At 31.2% G+C, this 15,853-nt stretch overlaps 1 protein-coding gene across 1 annotated transcript in view; it reads right to left on the bottom strand.

The window, feature by feature from the left end:
* LOC146992719 (uncharacterized) overlaps positions 1–15,853 on the bottom strand; it is a 256,771-nt gene that overhangs the window by 141,935 nt on the left and 98,983 nt on the right. Inside the window, exon 2 of the mRNA XM_085808791.1 lies at positions 9,545–9,643. Coding sequence (XP_085664917.1) covers positions 9,545–9,643 — 99 coding nt within the window. The remainder of the gene's footprint in view (positions 1–9,544; positions 9,644–15,853) is intronic.

Below are 15,853 nucleotides of genomic sequence, written 5' to 3'. Positions count from 1 at the left end.
GCTGGTACTATGCCATCAGAAACAGGCTTTTTACATTTACTGAAAATATATTTATTTAAAATTTCTGAATTTTAGTGAAGGATTTAAAAATAAGGCAGAAAGCGGAAGTTAGGTGGCCATTCAAAAAAGATAAAATATGACTGGTATAGAAAGGTTCATTGCAATTTTCATCTTTAGAAATTTCGTTTAGTGTTTACTGTTATATACTTTCTTCCTTCTTAAATTATAAGCAGTATAAATGCAGGAATTTTATGAGTTTTCCTAAATCCTAATTATTTTATCAACTGAATTAGTGCTACTATTTGTACTATTGGTTATTACATTGTTCGGTATATGAATTAAATTGAATTAAGAGATTTAGTTTTCAAAGGTCGGTGAACTTGCCTTCGTTACTTCTATTTATTACGGAAGCGAATCTTTCTTCCAGTTATCTTTCATTAATATTATAGTGAGCATTATTTTTTTCATAATTATATTATTGTTCATAACTAAACTTTATTACTCTCTTCTTTACTATAACTTTAATTAAACTCTCTTCAGGGTTAATTCATGAAGAAATTATGATATGCATCCTAGTTACTAATAACATACATATGTATGCCAATTACATTGGGGAAACATATTTTTATTCAAACTTTTTTCTCATCATTTGTGTAAATGTTGCTCAATATGCTATAAATACAATATATAAAAAATATTTTATAATTTAATTTATAGTATAACACAGAACCAGCAAATTATAATTATAGTTCATCATTTTACTTTATACTTCGTTAAGTTTAGAAATGGATATAAGAACATAAACGTGCTTTCAATGATAAATAAATAAATAAATTTAGCCCATAATTGTTAAAACTTTGCATTTTTGTTCATAAATTTTCTGTTTTCTTTGCATAAATAGCTTCAACTAATAAAATGAAAAATCTTTTAATATCAACGGAATAAAGGGAAATTAAAAGTTCCCCCCTCCCAGTTCCGAACACAAGCCATTATTGGGATTGGCCACTACTAAGTCCGGAAACGGTGGTCACTTTATTATGGAGCAATAATTTCCCTTTAATTCGAACTCTAAAATGAAATATTCTTGAGATACCACAATGTAAATACGATGTGATAATGGACTTTTTTAAAACAAGCCACTAAATTTCACTCTTCTTTAAAAGGATGAAGATAATAGGTAACTTTTTGTCAGAGACATAAAAACATAAAATATCCTTAACCAGATTTGAAGACCCAGATGCTGTTACGCATTTTATAACACAAAGATTCATCACTCAAACGAAAGAAATACTTTCTGCGATTGTGTGGAATATTTTTAAACCACATATAAAAACTCAAAGAAAATAAAAAAAAGAAGGGACTCATTCGAAGTTTCACTTTTTCCCCTCGTGATTGATTTGAGTACTGAAATGCATAATGCCCAAAGCATTTTCTAAGTTAACAAATAAAAAAATTGCATTAACCGAAACAGGACATTAAAATTAAGTTCCCATACCAGCTGTTTGAACTGACACTATAGGAATCGATGAATCGAAATCCATTTGAAATAAATCACGCTTTGAATAGTTTCATCAAATAATGCTTAACTTACATTCTCCGAATGAGAAGAAAGAGATTAAAAAAAAAAGAGGGACCTTTGCCGGTGTTAGTTCTGATTTTCATTTCTGCAAATGCCAAAAATTCAGAAAGAGCCTCGATCATTAGCATTAGTAGTCTTATGGATTTGAGTTTTTCCAAGTCTGATCAAACTTTATTTTAAATGAGAATTTTATTTCCCTTCAGCTGGCTTCTTTATTAAAGGCGAAAGAAACCGATGCTCGAAAGCAATTTATTTGAGGAAGCTCGGCATGAAGGCACTGATTCAAACACATCGTTACTTATTTATACAAAACCTTTTCTTTTACCCTTTTTGATGATCTGGAGGGTACACAGAACTTCTAGAGAGAGTTTAAAATACGCGAAATAAAAAGTGCGCCATTGGTATTTTAGTTTACTTCAATCAGGCTCGTCTGTTAGGAAGACATCGAGCATGGAATTTTATTTTTATATGAAAGTTAATAATTAAAGTGTTTTCATATGTGAATTTCAAACATCGAACACGTGTTAAAATTTTTAATTCATGATAATTAATTATACCATAATTTCCTGTCATATTATGCTAAATTAAATTTAAATTAAAGTCACTCTTAAGAAATAGGAATAAAGCCATCTCCCAAATATTTTCGTAGGAAGAAGCCAGGAAAGCTTTGTTGAAGCAATTTTAATAACTGCAAAATTCAACATTTGCTTGTCCTTTTTTTTTAAATGAAAATATTACGTTTATTTTATCACGTTGACTGCCGCGCTCATTTTACGTGGTTTGCCCATGCTGCCAACATGAAATTTTTATTATGCTATGCGTATTATGTCGAAATAATATCTACAGAAGATAAAGTGAGTTGTATAATCGTCTTTAATGCATTTTTTGCGGTGAGTGCCTTTGGTTACCCACAGCCCAGAGGCTGGAGCGCCACAACCACCACCCACAGTTTTGAGGCTCTGTAACACCATGTTTGTGAAAGATTATTTTTCAAACCATTATAGTAACAAACGCATTATCTAAAGCTTTATCAGTGTCTGTATTTACTCTAATTATGCAGTTTTACTATTGGTCGCGTCGCTGGCCACCGGTAACCCCACGACGCTGTAGCCAAGTCGAATGCGGCCCACCAGCGGCCGAGCGGTAAAGACGCTGAACACTGGTAGTTCGGTCTGAGGTTCGAATCCCGCGAACGGGCTGGCTGCATGGGCGTTTTCGTGGTTTTCCCCATGTGTAACGTGTATACGAGCCAGTTTCCCTTAGAAAGTCCTCCACGAAAGGCATCCCTCCCTTTAGACAGATAGCCCTCGTGTGCTTTGCCATAATTAAATACACCACCACCACACCACCAAGTCGAATGCCGACCAACCGTAACCGCCACGGCAGTCAATGTGTTAAGAGAACAATTTCATTTGTGGTTTGTAAGACTCTCACTGTCCTATGTTCTAAGTAAAGATAAAATTTTGCAAATTGTTTAACAAGACAATAATTTATCTTATCTCGTGCGACATTTCAATTGAGTAAATAACTCCAGATGAATGACTGATATTGATATTCCTATATCTGAGACCTGTGGCATAAAACGTATTTCAATATTTTAGCATTCAAACAAATCGACATTCAATCACTGAATTGCTTGACTGTTAAAATATTGAAATATATCTATAACAGGAATTGAGTATATATCCAGATAATCCCAAAAGAAAAATTGCATAAAATGCTAAAAAGAAAGAGGAGAGATACAATAGAATTTCGTAAAATATATCTTTTGAGAAAAAGCCAAACAAAATGTCATCGTCAAAAATTAATATAACGAAGTAGAACAAACGTTTGTTCTGTTTGACTTACAATATTTGATTTTAGATAACATAGCCAAAACAAAACTATACTTTTAAGCATTAATGCACCTTTTTTCATTTCATTTACATTTTTATTAAGATATTTTACGTCATATAGCGTAAACCATTGTTGAATACTTTGCGTAATTTTTACGTAATTAGATTTCTTCAAAGAGACAGTCTTCAATGTGATACACTGATATATATTTCATTTATTATGTTATTATGCTACTCATGTTCATCAATTTTGCAGATTAAGTTCGCAACCGAATATCTTAAACATAAAACTGTGCACAGACTTTTGTCCTATACTTAGGACACTATTAAATAGATAGTCTTCAGTCCTGTACGCAGACTTAGTTTTATTTTCATGCTGCTCGTATTCATCTTTATAGTTCATTTGTTCATAAAACCCATTTTCTAATTAATGAAAAACATTTGATACGATTGAAAATTAAAGCATTATATTACGCTTCTTTGCATTAAACGTAAGGACTTTATTTATTTTGCATACCTGTTTTAAGTGATTCAGATTGTCTTCAATAAAATTCAGAAGCAGCATAGTCATAGAAAGAAAGCAATGCTTTGAATGTAAAGGAAAAACAAAAGAAATGGTTAAAACGGTAATAAAATCCTAAACTGAGTTTAATTCGGGAAAATATGAAATGAAATTATAAAAATAATACACGATAAGCCAGTTGCATATTAAAAAAAAACGCCGACTTATTTCTTTTTCGGATTGAAGTCCTTACGGAAAAATACGATATTTATTTTGGCTTTGCGCCCGCTAATACTTAGGGTCACAAAAAAGGGCAAGTTCAGGACCACTGAGGCTATTTATTTGCTAGCCAAAACCTGGAAATGTAGCAACGATACGTCATCCTTTTGTCATGATGGGGGAAAGAAACAGAGACCATTTTTAAAACTAGTGTTAAGAATTTTTTTTCTTATCCTTATTTTCGGTTATTGTTAGGTTCTCCTATGCGGAACAGAATTTTTCAAAACAATTAATCTTGCCATGACTATGGTTATCAAAAGCGATATTACTTTTCGATCTGCGGTATTATTAAGCAATTTGTGATCTGCTAATCCAGAAGCTAAAGTTTGTAAAACTTCGAGAGCATTTTTAGTGTAAGATTAATGTTTTCTCACTAAGCTCAGTATAATACAGCAAAATACATCTCGTAGAAAGTCCGAAGATTCTTAGCACAAAGTTTGCAGTAAATAATTAGCACAAAGTATAAGTTAAAGTAATTATTGGATTCCGCCATTTCGCATAAACAGTAAAGAAGGTGTACTTTTAACTGTATCGTTATACTGTGATCACCAATACTTCTAAGTAATTAATTGCAAAAACATTTGCAAGTAATTATCGTCACTTCGTGACGCCTTCGTGGTGTAGTGGTCTGCATGCTGGGCGCGTATTCCAGCGGTCCAGGTTCGATTCCCTGAGAAGTCGTTGCTCATTTTTCATGACGCCTGCTTCCAAAAAATACCTAATGTTATCTAAAATTCTATCCATTAACTCAGCGTTCTCTTTACTATATATGTAATAATTTAATAAAAATAAAATATTAAGGATTATTTACTAAGAATAATGCTAAAATTATCAGCGAGTATGATGTATTTCATTTATTTTTCTTTAAGTCGGATAGCTTTCACTTAACTGCAAGCTTTGAATTTCGGTATTCAGTCTCTGTACTAATTTCTTTCACAATTTGACTACTGATAATTCTTTGAACATTTTTCACTCTTTTTACGGATGCTACGATGACATAACGGGCAGTGTATTTTCAGCCTAACAGCGAGGAGGTCATGCACCTAAGTATCCATGTTTATTTCATAAATTTGGGTTTATTAAGCTGAATATATGTAACAATAAATATGCACATAAACTTGCGTACTTAGTGAAAGAAAAAAATATGTATAAGTGTATAAAGCATTTACAGAATTTAAAGATTATAAGATTATAAGGAGTTCAAGGAAAATTCACCATTAAGCTTGCGCATTTTAAAATAAACACCTAAAAATAATGCTTTATTTTTTAAAATTCTTTGGGTCATTTAACTTCTGCGAAAACATGCGAACACATAAGATATTTATTCATTAAAAACCTAATTTACAGTAAGATTTTACTAATTCATAAATTCCACGTCAGACACGTGAATAAGATACTCAATGTTATTTTACACGGAAATGCAAGTAACTCAAAGTGATTTGCTATTAATAAACTATCAGTTAATCTTACAAATCATGTTCTACTGAAGATCATGTATTTGGAAAAAAAAAAAAAAACGCGAAATATATTGTAGTGTCATTAGGTTATTTTGAAGCAGCAAACATGAAAAATGAGCAACGCCCTCGCCAGGACTCGAACTTGGATCTATCGAATACGCGCCGAGTGTGCTATCATTACACCACGAAGGCAGGCAGAAAGGAGGGCAACAAGTAGCTGAAGAAATTATGATGAGAGTTAATCAGAATAGAGAAGCGATAAGGATTTTGATTTGAGTAGGTAATTTGATGGAACATGGCTGGCTCATGGTTCTTCGTTACCCTTTGACGGGTTTGCCCCTGTTATGGCCTGATGGCTGAACTTGTTTCGGCCTGGAGGGCCAAAGGTTTCACCCCGTGCAACAACGAAAACAATAACAACCTTATATACTTCACCTTTTTTAAATGGCAACTGAGGATTAGGGGACCCAATCGCTAAATCCTGGTGGTGAAGAATCATCATCTGTCATCTTTTAGTTCGGGCGCCACTGTAGAATCATTAGGTTTTTTTTTTAACAGGAGACAGGAAAAGTGAGCAAAGCCCTCACCGGGACTCCAACCTGGACCTCTCGAATACGCGTCCAGTATGCAATTGGTATACCACAAAGGCATGCAAAAAGGAGGGAGAAAATACCTCATAATATATAAAAGAAATGATGTATTGATTGGCTGACTGATTAATTTTTATTGCAAAACACTTGAGTGGCATACGCCTAAGAGGGGGTATGCCAGTACGAAGGTCTCTGCAAGGGAAACTGTCTCGTATTTATATTTTGCATACTGAGAGCAATAAAAGTTTGGGAATCCCTAGCTCTTCGCCGGTATCCGAAATATAGACAAAATACTAGTCTTAAATGGTCTTAACCAAACACCCGTTAATTAGGCGCATTTTTCCTTCGATTAAATTGAAGCTAAGCACCTATGAGGAATCTCGAATTACCTAAAAAGAGAACTAGGTACCATGATTTGGTTCGTTGATTAACTGATTATGGAAAGAATCTTCCTAAGGTGTAGGGAGAACTTTGTAAGGTAAACTGGCTTGTATTTATGTTAGACATGAGAAAATCATACTGCCAGGCAGTTCGCGTGGAATAGAGACACAATGGCAGAGTTCAACATCCATGACCAGACGCTCATTGGTGGGCACAGCTATAGTTTTTTTTTTTCTGGATGAAACTGAAGCTTCATCCAGATTTTGTTGTATAGCAATAAATCAGTATTTAATGTTGCACAGCTTAAACATTCAGCATGATATAAAATTTTCAAAACGGGTCAGGGATAAAAATATAGCACTATCTTCATATACTTGTAGTATTTATTATTTTGAATTCCCAGAAAAACTTTCTAGTCAAGCAACGAGTTAATGTGTCAATTAATCATCTGAATCAGGGATGCCCAATCCACTTTCTTCTGGGACGCAATCAGCTTAGTCCAATCAAAAAGTGAACTAAAATCTGATTTCATGCGAGGCTGAATTTAAAATAAATTAGCTGTATGATTTTAACAGCACATGATCAAGACTAATAGCGTACATAATTAAATTTGCATGTTTAATCCCAGACACAAGGAATAAGTGATGCTACAACAAATCTCAACATTAAAAAATAACTATACAATATTGCATTGAAAGCACAATTTAATTCGCTTTGAAGTTTTGCCTAAACAAAGTTGGGTAAACAGTGATAAATAAGTTGCATTGATTGTCTTTCATCGGAACAACTTTTGAAGAGATTTTAGGATTTCGGAAAACGCAAGTTACATTTTAGTATATTTGTTGTTTTGCTCTCGTTTAACAACAAACATACCTACGAACTTGCAGAGGGAATGTATAGAGTCGCGACCAAATGCGTAATATAAAGAACATTTCTTTCAAAGGACATTTATAAGTAATACTATCCTAACGAAATATCCAGAGCTTTACGAAACTTCTCTGCTCACATTTTCCCGTTTTGAAAGCATATACATTTTCAAGTCATATCTTTCCTGTATGAGTCATACAAAACGTCGTAAGATGAGAATAAAATTTTCAGACCAGTATCCTGAATATGCTTTTGTCAACAGCTTTCATTTCCCAGATATTTTCCCAGATATATCTGGCATTCAAAAAGCCATTTTTAATGTTAACATTAAGAACATGTTTCTTAGTGAATACTGTTTGGATTAAAAATTAAATACACTTTAAACATATGGGATGTAGTTATATAGGCTACATTGTGATCATAAATAAATATTCTGTTTTGTATGCCACTTTGATGCATCATTCTATGAGCCACGAGATACACAATTTCCAACATACTGGACACCCATTATAGGTAAAAAGAAAATATAAATTATAATCTTTAAATGCAGTACACATGCATTTCTTCCTTACTTGAAAGACTCTTCAATTTTATCTTCCAAGTAAAAGTTGACATTACTATTGATTTCCTAAAACAAGAAAATAAAAATTTCTCATAATCACCATTCCGTTTATACACATAACGAAGTTTTAACTTCTGGAGAAATCGTAAAAAGTAGAAATAAAAGACAAGCAATTAGCAAATATTACCACGGTTTCGAAGATAAGGTGTTTCCTAGCACTTGAAAGACATGTTGTAGTGTCCATTTTCAAAAGAATAGCTTGCCTGATAAAAGTAGAACGATATCGCCAACTTCATGGTGGAGCATCTTCTATTTTTTTCCAAACTATTAGAGAGCTTCTTTGTTACTATAACCAAGTAAGTCACTTACAAACAGTAATTATCTCATAACAATGTTTTGATAGTTTTTGATATCAGAAAGCTCTGTTAATAGTTTTACCCAATAGTGCGAATAATAAAAGGTTTTCATAACACCATACGTAATATATCTCGGTTATGAAATTCCTCTCTAAATCTTAGAGTATTAGCTTTGTCAAAAATATAGTGGCCAAGTGTTTAAGACATAGTGAATACTAATACTGTGACAGAGTTCGATTCCAATCAAACAGAATTTTTGGATGGGTATACGGTTGTCTTTCGTGGTTTTCCTGTTTGAACAGGAATATGAAGCGGTTTCCTCAGAACAACTTCTAGGAAATCAGCTCTCCTCTTAGACAGATCCCTCTTATGCTCTTTTCATTATTCAGGAAACCTAACCTAACCTGTGTAAAACCAATGGAAAAACAATATTCAGATTTAATATTTAAATACAAGACCATGAAAAGGTTAGACACTTGTCTCAGATAAAAAAAATGGAAAGGCATCAGGATTTAAAAAAAAGGTATTTAAGGAAATCAGCTTCGAAATTTGACTCAGTAGAGTAAATTTGACTCAGTAGAGTAAATTTGACTCAGTAGAGTAAATTTGACTCAGTATCTTAGTAGAGGTATTTCTTTAGAATGAGTTAATTGCAAATTAAATTTGGTACAGGGGAATGATACTAACACATTACGGATTATTTATTGCTCAGTACATGTTTCTAAAGACTGGTATCTTAAAGTACAGCGTATATTTATAAGAATATTCATAATGAATTTATACTTCAGCAGTTTATGGATATCACGCAAAAGTAGTTTTAAATATTTAAATTAATAAAATAATTAAAGAAAATATATGCAAGTTCGTTAATAGCTACGTACAGGTACTTGAAATATGTCTAAGAGCTATAAATAAAAGCTTAAGTTTAGTTTTCAAAGAGATGAGAAACTGAATTCAAAGCAATTATGACTTTATCCGAGGTCACGCCATTTTTTTTCAATTTTAATTCTCATAGATATTTAACAAACTTATCAATAACTTTTACTATTTTATTTATCCACTTCACTGATTATATGTTTATTTATATATGTCAACGTTTATTTTTCTCTAGAGAAAATGAAAATATTTCACGGTACCTTTCCGACGCTTTGCTGCCTTTTATTCATTGCTAGAAGTGTAGCTGCAGCTGACTGATGGTCAGCTAAATCCACGAAACAATATGGATCGTTTCCAGGCTGAAATACAAAATTACAGTTCTTAAAAATACTTTGTATTACAATTACATACACGATAAAGCTAAAATCAGTAATATATGGTTGACATTTAATAAGCATAGACTTTTGCAATTAGATAATTAAAACATACTTACCTGTTAGAAACACAAGTAACACGCCTACTGAAAATTTGTTTCAGAAAATTGGCCAAATTTTTATGTTCCTTATAGATGATAAAACTGTTTTAATATCAAATTCTTATTACAGAAGGGTTTTAGTTGTTGTTTAATCACTTACATTACTTCTGTTTTGTAGTATTTATAGATTCCGACTCATTATAAAGATAAGACTAGTAAAATATTTATTAATGCTTGTCGAGGAAAACATTACTGATAATAAAACATGCCTATTTTTTAAAACTTTCTGCTAAAACCCAAGTTTCACTGCTTTTAATATGATGTTAATACTAGGCGGTGTCTTAAAGTATATCAACATCTTAAATGTTTTGGATGCAAATATTTTCAGTTAACTGCAGTCTTCTGGTTCATTTTAGTGATGCAATACTTAATTGACTGATTCGTCAAAATAAAGTTTGGCAAATCCTAAATATTTATATTACGTAAACTTTCTGTCTCATTAACATTGAGAAATGCTAACTCTTTTACTGAACATGATATTTTAGAGAAACACACTTTTATGCGCACACTTATTTAACTTTAAAATAATGGTAGTGCTATTTAAATGCTTTAAAATAATGGTAGTGCTATTTATTATGCTAACTTAAATTTTAATAGTACTAATTACGGTTTCGGTTACTTATAGAATTTAGAATTTAAAAAATTAAAATTTTAGTGAATATTAAAATTAAAAACAACTTTTATTTATATTTAGTGCGTAATCCTTAAATTACATTTTGCCTAAACAATTTTACTTTGCAATAAAAGCGTAACATATTCTTGTATTGAATTTAAATTGCTAAATGTCATTAGCAATGTCCTGCAAGAATACAAACGTGATAATCCTTCAAATAAAGCAACACACTTTTTTCTTTAGATAAAAATTAAATCTTAAATCCCACTAAAAATTAAAATTAAAAACTACTTTTATTTACTCCTAGCACGAAATTCTTTGGTCAGGTTTTCTTTAAACTCATTTTAATATTCTCTTACATTGCATTTATATTGCTGAACATCATTAGATACAGAAATGCAAGCATGAAAAACCTTCAAATAAAGCAACGTAATTTCTGCTTTAGTAAAAATTAAATCTTGAAATATTATTGAAAATAACAATTAAAAGCTATCATCATTTATTCCTAGAACCTAATTCTTTGATTTTATTTTGTTTTAACTAATTTTAATTTTATAATAATAGTGTCATATCCTATTGTACTGCATTTAAATTGCTAAACGTCCTTTTGATGCACAAATAAAAAATATCTTCTTTCAAATAAAGCAGCAAAATTTCTGTTTTAGATAAATAAATATCCTCGGGCAAATGTCAAAGCAAAAATTTGCATGGGTCCATAATTTCAGGCCTCTCCTGAACATTACAATGAATACAATAACGCCGGACTAATAACATCTTGTTATTAATCGAAGTACTTTGCTTCATCCAGACCCGCCCAAATGTCGCGTCCATTTGTAGATGTTGTCAATCTTTAATAATTTCAGAAGGGAGAGCAAAATTCTATTCAGCACAATGGTTACCACCCGACGTAATTACATAGAACGTAGAAGTTCGGCTAGCCAACAAATGAGTGCCTCCAAAATACCCGCGTGCTTTCAGGAGAAACTTTGTTTAAACAGGTGCTGGTTTCTTCCACGCTAAAAGTTTTAAAGAGATAGTTTCATTAGCATAATAAAGTAAAAGCTAGAAAACTTATTTGGAAAGTAACAGTATAGCAATTAGGGGACATTTCATTCACTATTCGTTGTAAAATAATCAGAAAAAAAGTGTATCCAACTTGCAGTAATTTTGATCTCATAAACTAAATTTAGGTAAAAATTTTGATTTCGGATAACTATATATATGCAATTTCGGATAACTATTTATATGCAAAGTTATAATTTTTGATTTCGGATAACTATTTATATGCAAAGTTATAATTTTTGATTTCGGATAACTATATATATGAAAAGTTATAATAAATTTTCCAATAAATTTTTCTAAAATGGAAGAATGTAAACTCTGTACAACTTTATGTCAAAATTCGCTTATGAATGATACTGGCAGAAGGAGATTTATTCAAAATATGCAGTATGCGTATTTTAGAAAATAGAAAAAGATACAACACTTTGCTTTGCCATTCGTGTTGAAGTGTACTTTTGCAAAGGTGTAAAGCAATTCCTTGGCTCTGAGAATTTACCGAAAGTATTTATCTAAACTCCATACATTATGGTAAAAGTATAACCCAGGCATTAAATAAAAGTATGACCTAAGCATTGAGGTAAAAGTATAATGTAAAACCCAGCAATTTCACGAATTTGTTTTTTAATTTCATTATTATATTTATGATTACAGACCCGTGAACTTTGCATTTTTCCGAGATAATTTACAACTCTAATTTTGATATATTAACCATTAGTGTACGGATTTATTTGAAAAATTCTTCCGTTGACTTTTACAAATAATATTAACTGAAGTACTGGACGAAACTTGCACTGTTGCCATGGACAAGAACGTACATTTTTAATTTTGTCCTAGTTTGAATGACGATTAAGATTCATTATCCATAACTTACGCAAAACAAGTGCGTGACAAGTCTAAGTCGTCAAAAGTACCCAAAGGGTTAGTATCATCATTTCGCACGCGTTGCACAAATAATCTCATCTATTTTAATATTTTAATTTCTTAAAATTTTAAATTATTTCTTCACTCAAATTAAAGAACGCAAACAGGATTTTATTTCTAATCCTGTAAATTATAAAACAAAATAGTTGATTTTATAACGCATTTTAACGAATTTGATGTTAAAATTTTGTAAGTTTATTAACTATATTAATGAATATTCTAATAAACATGAACCGACTGATATATAAATCCAACTTTTTAATTCATCCAGAAAAACGTAACTTTTTGAATTCCTAATTTTACGTATACCCAGGAAAATCTAATCAGTTTAACTTATCAAAAAAAAACAATGAAGACGTTTACAAATAATCAGGAATTAGTTTTAATTGTATGAGGTACAAAATAAAGTTAATATCGTAACCAAGCCATTTCTGATTCCTCCGCCTTTTAAAAATCTAAATCCTTTTTATATCCCTTCGCACTTGTTAAAGCTAGTTGCAAGCCACTAGCAGTTAAATCATCCATATAAAAATATAAATGTTTAAATCGGTGTTGGAGTATATCGCGATAATTTTCGTTAAAAACCATTCTGTTCTTTAATAAAAGCTATTAAGATAGGAATGATCTTTATAAGTATTCTTAAATATTTCCTACAAAAACTTCTGACTTTTTCTATAAGGAAATATAATTACGAAAGTGTTCTTAGTAACTCTTATGAAAATTAACTACTAATATAAAGAGGGAAAAAAGAAATTTTATATGCAGCGTCCATTTTTATACTTTTATTTTCTTTCTATTTATAATGAATAAAAAATAAAAACGGCGTACTTTAATTGAATCTCGAACGGTACCTGTTAATAGTCTAACGCAAGAGAATAGAACGCCTTGAGGAGATTGAGAATAATGGAGTAAATTGCTGACACATATTAATTAAGTCATAGTCTGATAATTAAAACATAGATATAACGGAACACAAATATATAAAAGAACATTTTCGTAAACTTCTATAGCTGATGCGTATCATATAAAAATATGCTCTTTCTTTAAATTAAAATATGGTATTGAAAAAAAAGGAATTTCGTATAAGAAATTTTTACATGCTTTGATTATTAAATTAATGAAAAGTAATATTAACGCAATTTCTGTATGTATGTACGACATAAATACAAAAGGGAAAAAAGGAAGGAAAATATATTAAAACAATTAAAATATACAAAATTTTAGTCAGAGCCGTTACACTTAAAATTTAAAATATTTCCAAAACCCTTTATGCGAATCCTGGTTTTGACAGTTTATTCTTTACGCAATCATTCAAAATAAAAATATTCAGTTAGAAGTTCATAATATGATAGATGAAGGAGATAGATGTTCACATTTTAGTTTTTTCTTCAAAAAAGAAAGAGAGAGCTGTAAACAAAGAACAGCCTTTGCAGAATGAAACACATTTGCTATTATGCCACTACAATTTGCTGAGTTTCAAAGATAATGACGGTGTCTTGAAAATAAACCTTATCCAAAAAGCCTGTTATAACTGTACGTGCTTTCTACTGACTACAGCGAATTCTGAGGTGCATTGATGCATGCATTGACACAAACGTAGCGCATCCTGATTACAGTCAAATAGCTTCAGTCTTAAATAGGTATGCCCTAAGGTGACTGCAAACAAGCTTAGATGAGTTTAGTTGCTCTGGAAATGCTTTCCAAAGCCTACTGACGACACTGAGGTTAACAGTCAATTACTTCATAACACAGCCTATATCCATGAGTAGCTGCTTGAACCTAACTTGCCTTGCCGCATTTCTCTTTATCACTCTGAATCTTAATCGTTTATCATCATGTAGAAGGAACGTAACAGCATTTCTCAGTGCCTTTTACAGCTCACAGTTTCCTATTTTAATACGCAGCTAACGTGTGGTGTCTAGCGGGGTTGCGTTTGAATATTTCAATTAACGTACATTCTTCCAGTGACTTGAAAATCACTCATAAAATACTATTTGAGCAGTAAATCCCAAAGATTATATTTAGTAAAGAATGAATTTTATTTCTGGATGATAAATATGATACATATATAAATAGGATAATGTATATGTACATATAGAGAGACATAAAGAGAAGCTAAAAAATTATGGAACAACATGGTCTATGTATTTCTGGCATCAGTGAAGTAAATAAAAAAATTATGCTCCTAACTTACATCAAAATTAATTGTAAGAAAGGTCAAGGGTTTTGCAGGATAAAAGTATTTGAAGTTTGACCAACTTCCGTTTTATACTTATATAGCTTAGTTATATAATGTAAGAGTTAATATTCAAATACGCTTGAAACTTAGAACTAGAATTTTTTATCACAAAGTTTACGCAATGACAGCATTGACTGAAGCGTTTCGTACTCACTCTGATGCAGGTTTTTGTTTTCTTATCTTTTAACGAAAATACAAAGCAGCTTACAGCTTATACATATTTTCACATAGTAAACAACATATGAAAAATAGGATATGTAATCAACGTTATCTCTAACAGGTAACATTTAAAAGCCAAAAAAATACTGTTTTCTACAGAATCTTTCAACGAAAATTGACTTGTTACACATTTTGGACGCTCACTAAATTGAATATCAAATGAATAAAATTTTCCTTTGCAGTAGCAATGACTAGGGTGCTTGTTGGTTTTAAAGAACAACGAATAAAGTTATTGTATGGACAATTATTTGTCAATTTATAATATTTAAATACTGTATGAAATGATTGTGAGTCTTCAATATTAAATGTAACTTACTTTCCCTCCCTTCAGTTAATTTTATGCAACTGAACCTTAAAAAAACAAAGTATGGAAATTAATGTGTTAGCTTACCGAGTAGTTTTTAAGTAAAAATGGCGTTTATTAAAATTTTGAAATTTTTGCAGAAGAGTGACGATACTATATTGTTACTGTTGTTAATTAACAAAAAATATATGCGGATTTATTTGTTTTTATGATATAGAAATTCTAGTTTTCAATTTAATAGTATATATTCTGTTCCAAAAATTTTATTTCTAGAATCATATATTTGTTTTCTCTTCAGTATCATGTAAAATCACAATCCGTATTGCTTATTTAGTGCAATAACCAACAAATACGAAATCTGTGTGCCTATTTTAAATGTGGTATTAAACCTAGACCACAAAAATTAAGAATCAATTAATACTTGTAACCTTATATGTACGTAAGCTAAAAAGATACGTGCTGACAAATATTTATTGCAACATTTCATAACAGAAGCCTATACAAAGGGAAGTGTGAGCCTCTCTAAGCCAGATCTTCACTAACCTGATTGACTGACTGATGCGAAAACTAGGAAAAGGAACGAGGGACACAGCTTGAAGTTAAAGACTTTCATCCCAACTGAAAAATGTCTTGCGTAGCTAGCTGAGATATTGGTTTCAGCGAAACATGTGTCAGC

This window comes from Stegodyphus dumicola, chromosome X2 (genome assembly GCF_044657685.1).
Source record: "Stegodyphus dumicola isolate Sdum_Otavi_A_Nest chromosome X2, ASM4465768v1".
Lineage (NCBI taxonomy): Eukaryota > Metazoa > Arthropoda > Arachnida > Araneae > Eresidae > Stegodyphus > Stegodyphus dumicola.
Note: the sequence above shows the minus strand (reverse complement) of the source record. Positions and strands in the feature narration are given on the sequence as shown.